The sequence below is a fragment of the Lycium barbarum genome, chromosome 12 (genome assembly GCF_019175385.1).
Source record: "Lycium barbarum isolate Lr01 chromosome 12, ASM1917538v2, whole genome shotgun sequence".
Lineage (NCBI taxonomy): Eukaryota > Viridiplantae > Streptophyta > Magnoliopsida > Solanales > Solanaceae > Lycium > Lycium barbarum.
The window spans coordinates 101,156,313-101,165,338 of NC_083348.1; the positions used below are offsets into that span (position 1 = coordinate 101,156,313).

Below are 9,026 nucleotides of genomic sequence, written 5' to 3' on the forward strand. Positions count from 1 at the left end.
TTACTCTTTTACTCTCTTTATTTTATTGCTGTATATTTTATTTGCTTTGAATGACTAACATCTTATCTTATTTTATTTTCCTAATTCAGATGAATTTTAACAAAATAGTGGGGCTTAGTTTAACAATGGTTAATTAATTTAAGGAAAACCGATCAATCCCATAAGCTTCACTTGTTTTCTTGTTATTGATTTTCAAGAGCATGTCTTTATAATATTTCAAGAAAAAATTAAAAATGTATATTCTATGTCCGTTCTCGCTCTATATCACGTTACAAACAATTTTCTAGAACTCACATTGTCATGCAATATATTTTTCGATAGATGTAAATATAAATTCAAGTATATTTTATGAATACATTTTCAAGAATTATACATATTTTTAGTCAAATTTATTAAATAAAAAATGAGAAAATGAAAGAAAGTCATGGCCTTTTCGTTGTATTTAAGAACATAAGTCTAGACATTTACATTCACATAATATCATTTTATTTAAAGATCATTTTGCGTCAAATTACCTTTTTTTAAAAGATTATTATTCATAGGAAAATCATCCTATTTTATCTACAAATCTTATTTTTTTGGATAACATTACTATACTTGTACTTATTTATTTAGGGACTTAACAATATCCTTAAATATCATTTAACATTTTCCTCTTTTACGCAAAATTATTATGTCTTCCACAAATATCATTCTAAACAATATCATTTTACTTTCGTTTAAAATCTTAACAACATTTATAAGTCGTATTTCAAAACAACATTATAAAATACTCTTTTATACAAATTATTATTATTTTACAAGTTCTATTTTAAATAACATTCTTACATATCTATCTATAACTTTAGCCATACTTACAAAACCGCTTTCCTTTTTTCTATAATACTATATTTACATTTAGCCTAATTAATTTTTAGTCCGGTCGGTTAACCATTGTTAATGGGTCTAAAGGGTGCCTAATACCTTCCCTTTAGACTAATTGAACCCTTACCTAGAATCTTAAGTTTCGCAGACCTTAAACAGAGTTAACTTTAAACATAACTTTAATAAACTTTAGGTGTCCTAATTCACCATGAATAATTAGGTGGCGACTCCTTTAAACAAAACAAACAAAATAACAGGAATCTCCAATACGTCATACTTCTACTTTAACCCGGGTTAAAATGGGGTGTGACACCAAATACATTCTTGGCATTTTGTCTGAATTGGATATGCAAAATTGTAATGGAGTCTTGACACCAATGTGCTCCAGTAAACTACTTCGGGTTGCTGATGGTTCTCCACCTGCTAATGCTACACTCTATAGGCGTACCCTCGGTAAGTTACAATATTTATAATTCACACGGCCTGACATTTCTTACGTTGTCAACAAACTGTCACAGTTTATGCATGGCCCTACTGATGAACACTGGAAGGCGGTTAAAAGGATACTACGGTATCTCAAAGCCACGACAACTTTAGGTCTTCAAATTCTTCACAACACAGACCATAGTCTTTACATGTAGGCTGATGTTGATTGGGCCTGGACCCGAACGACAGAATATCCACATTAGGTTATGTTCTTTTCTTTGGGCCTAATCCAGTGAGTTGGTCGTCTAAAAAGCAACAAGCTGTAGCTCGTTCATCCACTGAAGCAAAGTACAAATCTGTTGCAAACGCGCTTGGAGAAATCACATAGGTGCGCAACTTGCTCAATGAATTGCGTGTCACCATTCCAAATATGCCCACAATCTTTTATGACAATGTTGGTGTCATTTATCTCTGTCATAATCCAGTGTTTCATAGCTGCATAAAACATATTGCTGTAGACTTCATTTATGATAGGAACCAAGTTCAAGCGCATCAGGTTCTTATCAAACACACTCATGCTTCTGATCAACTTAGTGATACATTTACCAAGCCGTTACCAAAACCAGCCTTTGCAAGGTGTCGTTCCAAGTTAGGCGTTGTTGCACCACACCTAACTTGAGAGGGTGTATTAAGCATCATTAGCTTATCATCATTAGAATTAGTTACTACTTATAGTTACTGTATTTTAGTTACTGCATTTGAGTATTAGTATAAGACTACTCCTATTGTATAGCTAGTTAGTTTCCATAAGCTTAGCTGTAGGTTGTTATTATTTGTTGTATTTAAAGCCTGGTTGCTGAATGAATAAGATTATCCTTCAACTATTTTTCTTACAATATTTTATAGATGCTGCCTTTCATTTTCATTCATAGTCTTTGGAATCCGCGACTTTTGTAGGACAAAAAAAAAGTTGAACCAAACTAACACAAAAAAAAAAAAAAAAAAACATAAGTAGGTTTCACGCACTAATTTAGTGCGTGAAAGGACCAAACTGCAAAAATAAAAGTTTGGCCTTTCACGCACGAAATTCGTTCGTGAATGCGTGAATAGTGTACTACTCCTACTCTGGCAGCAATTGGCTGTAATCTTTGGTTTTTTTCTGATTAGTGAATAGTGTACTACTCTGCTTGGGCCCATCATAATTGGTGTGCATTTTTTGGAAAAGTTCATTTTTTCAATGGAAAAGTTCATTTTTTTGGAAATGTGGAAAAGTTCATTTTTTCAGTGGAAAAACTGTAGGGGTAGTTGGGGTTGTTGAGTTTTCAAGGACTTGTAGGTGTAAATGGTGATAGAAGTAAACAGGAAATGGTGGGTTTTGAGCGCGTTGAAGAAGAAATTGGATCCATGTTTTCTTGGGGTTCTTGTTGGTTTTGTGTTCTTGGTTTTCTGTATTTAATTTGGTCTGAAATTGTTGAGTTTTCTGCCATGGTTGTTGTGTACAGTAGAGGAAGAACACAACAATGGAGAATTCAAGAACTTGGGTTGCTATTTGTTTGTGGAGAAAATTGGTTTTGATTTTGTAATGAGAGTATTAAAGAGAAAATATTAAAGATAAAAGGATGAAATTTTAAGAGGGGTAGAATAAGGGTGTCAGAGAAGAAGAATATTTGAGTTTTTGTTGGCCTCATTCACGCACGAATTTCGGGCGTGAAAGGCCAAACTTTTATTTTTACAGTTTAGTCCTTTCACGCATTAAATTAATGCGTGAAACCTACTTATATATTTTTTTTGTGTTAGTTTAGTTCAACTTTTTTTTTTTTTTATCCTACAAAAATCGTGTTTTCTAGTCTTTGCTATGTTTCCGCTCAATAATTTCTCCGGAGCCGTAGGCCATAGACATAATATTATACGACTTTTAAATGAAAGGCTTTGGGTGATTTTTTTGACCTTTAGATGATTCTACTTTATTATTTTGACCTAACTTTTCAACAATTAAGAAGCAAAGTTTGAAAATTGTTGAACAAAAACTCTACTTTTGCATGTTTATCTGATTATCAAGATTCCTCTTATCCAATGTGATATATGTTCTTTTGTTAACATTAACTTTTTCTCTTGATAATTTATGAAAAAATTGAAGATCCTACAAGTCAAATGTGTCTACAGTAACAATTAATCAAATAAGAATCACAAATTTCAGGTATGAATGAAAAAATAATTACTCATTATTAATTCTATATCTTTATTTAATTTTTTTTTTTTTTGGCAAGACTGCTGTCAAGTTCTTTTTTTTCTAGATGTGATTTGTTTTGTTGTTGCTTAAAAGTCTTCTTGCGTGGGAGTAGGCTATTGTGTTAAATACTTCGGAAGTAAATTCCCATAACCACCTTACTAACTCGACATTAATTAATTAGTCGTTTATGCTATGTAACTTTATCTTAACCAAGAAAAAGTTTAGTGAATCAATGAATGTTAGGAAATTAACTCAACAAAGGAACATTCTAACGTGACAAAAGGCGTGGATACACTCTCCTTTAGACGCGTAAAAGTGAAGTTAAACAATCAACTTTTATGTGGGGGTACTTTTCAATTGTCAATTGTCACATATTATATATATAATGATTTATTTATTATAATTTTGTATCTCTTCTTCATCTTAATTCTTAATATATAATGCATACTTTACCCAACTTTGTGTGTGTGCGTGTGTTTTTTTAAATCCTTTTTGAAATACAATCGTTATTTGATCCAATTGTGTATTTCCTACATTGGGGCCAAATTTGTTAAAAAACTTCGCTGGAAGCTTGGAACTCCATCATTTTAACTAAACAAAAGAAGTTGTAACTAGAATAATATAGTACGAATTCTGTGATTTTTGTTCTATTTTCTCTAAATGCAATGATTATTTATATCAATTGAATATTTTATTTGTCAAATCAACCACAAAAAATAAGGCTAGAGCTTCAGAATTTTTTGCCAAATAAAAAAGGTATAGCCAAAACAACGGAGTTACAATTTTGTACTTTTTTATTTCTTCTTAGATGTAATGACGGTTTATTTCAACCGCATATTTTTTCTTTTTTCGGGAAAAAATCTATAAGAGAAAGAAATTGCTTAGAACTTCAATATGTTTGACTTTTTTGCGCAGAATGTCCTTCAAAGGCACTGGTCTTTAATTTTTGCCCGTCAAATTGTTGGTCTTTAATTTTTGCCTTCTGCCTAAAAACCCCATGGGTTCCGGGTTCGAACCCCTGTTCAGTCAAAAATTTTAAAAAAATTCGAAGGCAGAGTTTTGGATTCAAACTCTACCTAGCCTTATGAGGCAGAGTTTGGGCAAAAGTCTGTCTTAAGGCAGAGGTTTGCCTTAAGGCCTAATTTTGCTACAAACCTCTGCCTTGCGAAATTCTTTTTTTTTTTTTTTTTACTGAGCAGGGGTTCGAACCCAGAACCTCGGGGTATTAGGCGAAGGGAAAAAATTAAAGACAAACAATTTGAGGGCCAACAATTAAAGACTAGTGCCTTTGAAGGGCAATCGTGCAAATGACCCTTATGTTTTGCCAAATAAAATTTTTAGCCAAAATAATAAAGTTCAAACTATGTATTTCTTTTTGTATCTTTTTTTTTTTTTAGATACAATAACTATTTGTTTAACTGTGTATTTCTTCCTTCAGGTCAATTTTGTAAACAAATTAAGTGAAACTTCTTCATTTTTAGCCAAATGAAAAAAGTTTAGCCTTAATAATTGGTTCCTAGAAGTTTTCTTTTTCAGATTTGGCCCTAAAAATGAGTAAAAGAATTAATGAATTAAAAAAGGTAAAAAAATACTTTTTAATAGTTTAAAAATGCCATGTGGACATAAAAGTCCACTTATCAGGCTCATGTATGCTACTTATCTGGGATGGAATCGTCCAATAGGGGTAACAACTATCAAATAGCCAAATTCAAGGGAGTAACTACAACTAGAAATAATTTAGGAGTGAAACTGATAGTACATGTAAAGTTTATGGGGATGTAGATATTTCATCGAAAAATAAAAAGAGCTAAAAATATGTATGTTATTTAACTAGCTGTAACAATCTAGTCCACCCAATAGATTCATGATCTTATAGAAAATGGTTACACTCTTCAATTTGTCACTACAAATTGTCATGGATGTACCATTAAGTGGGACCCTAATTTGATCACCTAAATCTGAAAAACTTCATAAATGTAACTTTATTATATCAATCATAACAATTTCATCGCCCCGATGGATTTACTATCTCAGAGAAAATGTCGACATTCTTCAATCTAGCACTCCTACTGGTCGATATGGATATACCATCGCTTGTCAACTTTCTTTCAACTTCACCTGAACCGGAGAAAATCTCATCTTCATTGGTCTTTATACTCGCATGACCATCAATAATCAAGGGAAAATAAAGGCTAGGCGGGTTTATGTACCCTTTCACGTCATGACTTCTATTGTCCGCACCCTCTTGAAGTTGTAATGCAAATTCTAAAGTTCTTACAACATCACCCATTGATGGCCTTTGGACCCCTTGATCCCTTAAGCAACAATATGCCAATTCGGCAAACTTGCTTAAACATTCTGGGGCAATTTGTCCTTCCAAGTTAGGATCAATGATTTGTTCAAGATTTCTTTTTTTACAACTCCAACAAGCCCACTCGGCCAAATTCACTTGCCCACTTGGCAAGTTAGGATTTATTGCTGGCCTAGCACACAACACTTCAAACAGAACCACCCCAAATGAATAAACATCTGATTTTTCTGTCAATTGTTGACGCTTGTAGTATTCAGGGTCTACGTACCCAAAACTTCCTTTCACTGCAGTGCTAACATGGGGAATATCTGGCCCACCAAGTGAACCTACTTTGGACAATCCAAAATCTGACACCTTGGCGACCCATTTATCGTTCAATAGGATGTTAGTCGACTTGACATCTCGGTGAATGATCATGTGTTTGGTACCTATATCAGCAAAATCAACTAATTTTTAACTAATTCATGTAAGTTTAAACATATTGTAACTTGCTTATTGGTTTGACCCAATTGATTAAAACTGAAATGACTCATCAAACTATTGGATCAAAACATGTCAAATTATAGGTCAAAATGCAACTCGAACAAATAAAACCCAAGTTGGGAGGTTGGATCATGCTGTGCAACTTGGCATTGACAGTTATTTTACCTATTTTGACCCAATACCTTTTTGCCAAACAAATATTGAGTGAGTTAGATCGATCATGACATGTTTATTAAGTTATTGACTACTTACCTGAATGGAGGTAATACAATCCTTTAGCTGCACCAATGCAAATGTCCAGGCGTTTCTTCCACGGAAGAGGAGCATTATCGGTATTATACAAGTGATCACGGAGGGTTCCATGAGCCATGTAATCATAAACCAAGATCATCTCATTGTTATCATCACAATAACCAATTAAGGACACCAAATGTAGATGCCTAAGCTTTGATGATAACATCTCAATCTCTGTTTGGAACTCGCGAACCCCTTGCTTTGATGAAGGATTTAATCTCTTTACTGCAACTATGGTTGTACCATTGTCGAGGTACCCTTTATAAACATTACCAAAACCTCCATATCCAATCACAAATTTTTCATCAAAATTGCCCGTTGCGGTATTAATCTCTTCTAGTAAAAAGTGTCGGCACAAATCGGATGGTAGTGATGATAAGCCTGACCCGCCTGTCTTTTGCGTGGACTCTGATGACTTGGGAAGACATGTATCAGAATCTTTTCCCCTATTGCGTCGCTGGGAAATTAAGAAACCCATAATTGAGAAAACAATGATTCCACTAATCACACCTGCGATGATAACAACAATGATATGCCATGATCTTTTCTTCTTCTTGTTTGGTGGTGATTTGATTGGAACTTCTGAGCGCAATTCAGGATATGGAACAGCCAGATTTCCATTTGGATCGCTCAATTTGAAAATTTCTAAGCCATTTAAGATAGCATTCTCATACATAGCATTCAGATCCTTGTTAGGACGCAAATCAAGCAACATACGTTGCTTGCTTCGTTGGCCATCTAGGTCTTTCACATACACCACGTAGTCTTTGTAAACCGGGACTCTCCAGCCGCCACTCAATTGAATTACATCAACTGCTCGCTCTGCCATTTGGTTTCCAATGGATATGTCGAAAACCCGCTCATTAATTTTCTTAAATTCCGGCTGTATCTCACAGAAATGGAACCTGAAAAGATAGTAGAATCCAGGATCTAGTGGGAATAACCAATCCAGGATGTGGCTGCCATTTACCATGGTCCTGGAGGATGTGTAAACACTGGTTGGCGCAGTATAAGCAGGGGTTTCAGAAGTGTAAGTGATGTTGTCATCTAAATGAGGAGTTAGATAGCCTAATCCAAAAACAAATTTGTCATCTGAATCCCATGCACGATACATCCCTGTATCCTCTTTGCTAGCAACCGATTGGCCTCCCACATTCAGCCTGTACATAGTTTCAAGAGCGGTGTTATTACCAATGGAGAAATTAGGATTACTTATCTGCCCAACCAATTTGACGTCTCCACGGATGTAAAGATCTGTTGGCATGGAAAGTATCTCAATCCCATTAACAAAAGCATAAGAGTTTGGGGAAGGAGAAAAGGTTAAATTAAGAATCTTAGTTTCATTAACATTAATGACATATTCTTGAAGTTCTTCACTAGAATCTGCAGAGACCGTAAGGAAAGCACTAAAGTTACTCAAGAGGGTAAAATGATTAGCTGTGACAGAGAAAAAAGATTCAGATTTGTTGATGCCAAGGTATGCAGCCGCGTAAAAATAGAGACGGAGGAATTTGGTGCCAGAGGAAACAGGAAAAGTGTAGGTGAAGGGAGATTTTATAATACGAGCACTCATATAAGGGACTCTATTCACTGAAGTGTCTGAAGCTGTGGCTGTTGAGGATATGCTAGCATAATTTGAAGGCAAGAAATTTGGTGTGTCCGTATACCATTGACGGCCGTCGGATTCATCTGTGGTGTTTGATGGTGCGCCACAACTGAGCAAGAAATAGTCTGTGGCATTGTACTCTGACTTGAGAGCCATACTCACAGTCATGAAATGTAAGAGGAGAAAGGAAATCAGAGCAATGATTCCCATGGCGTTGTTATGAAAAATTCTGTTCTATTTGGTGTGCAAATAATAGCAGCTGTTAGACGATCAACAATTATAGTTGACTCTCAAGTCTTTTCTGTTATTTCGAATTTTCTATATGCCGAAAGCCGACGTTGACCGAGATATCTTTAGTCATTGGTCATTTTATTTAGTTTACTAGTATACATATACCCGCGCGATACGCGGATTGTTTTAAAGAGAAAAAGAGCAGAAAGAGATCATTGTAATAATCTTAGCTTTAAGTTCTGATCACGTTGAATAATACTAACATATTAAGTAATTATACTGACACAACATCGTAACAACATGAATGAAGTTGAACCGCAAAAAATTGAATTCACCTTAAATATCTTAGTGATGCCCACAATTCAATTTTCTAATTGTCTAATGCACCATCATCATGAGGTTTCAGAATCTACACAATTTGAAATAAGTTGGGTGTTCAATATTCTTGATTTCGAATGATGTATTTTCAAGCACTTATACCTATAAAATAGAAATAAAAAATTGTTTTACACCAGAAATATAAACAGTATGAAAAACATCTTGTTCGTGACAAAAGATAATTGCTAGAAATAAAATAAAAA

At 34.3% G+C, this 9,026-nt stretch overlaps 1 protein-coding gene across 1 annotated transcript; it reads right to left on the minus strand.

Annotated features, from left to right (window-relative positions):
* Window positions 1–5,220: 5,220 nt before the first annotated feature.
* Window positions 5,221–8,510, minus strand: LOC132623797 (receptor-like protein kinase FERONIA). The gene is made up of 2 exons (XM_060338612.1): window positions 6,567–8,510; window positions 5,221–6,259 (listed from the first exon to the last, which is right to left on the minus strand). Exons 1-2 carry the CDS (start codon window positions 8,422–8,424, stop codon window positions 5,526–5,528), a joined length of 2,592 nt encoding a protein of 863 aa, XP_060194595.1. The 5' UTR covers window positions 8,425–8,510; the 3' UTR covers window positions 5,221–5,525.
* Between the last annotated feature and the right edge of the window lie 516 nt (window positions 8,511–9,026).

Bases quoted from the DNA above. Each gene is read 5' to 3' on its own strand.
- LOC132623797 (XM_060338612.1), bottom strand. From the start codon at position 8,424: ATGGGAATCATTGCTCTGATTTCCTTTCTCCTCTTACATTTCATGACT. The intron at 6,260-6,566 runs GTAAGTAGTCAA...TTGCTGATATAG, and splicing joins ATTGTATTACCTCCATTCAG to GTACCAAACACATGATCATT.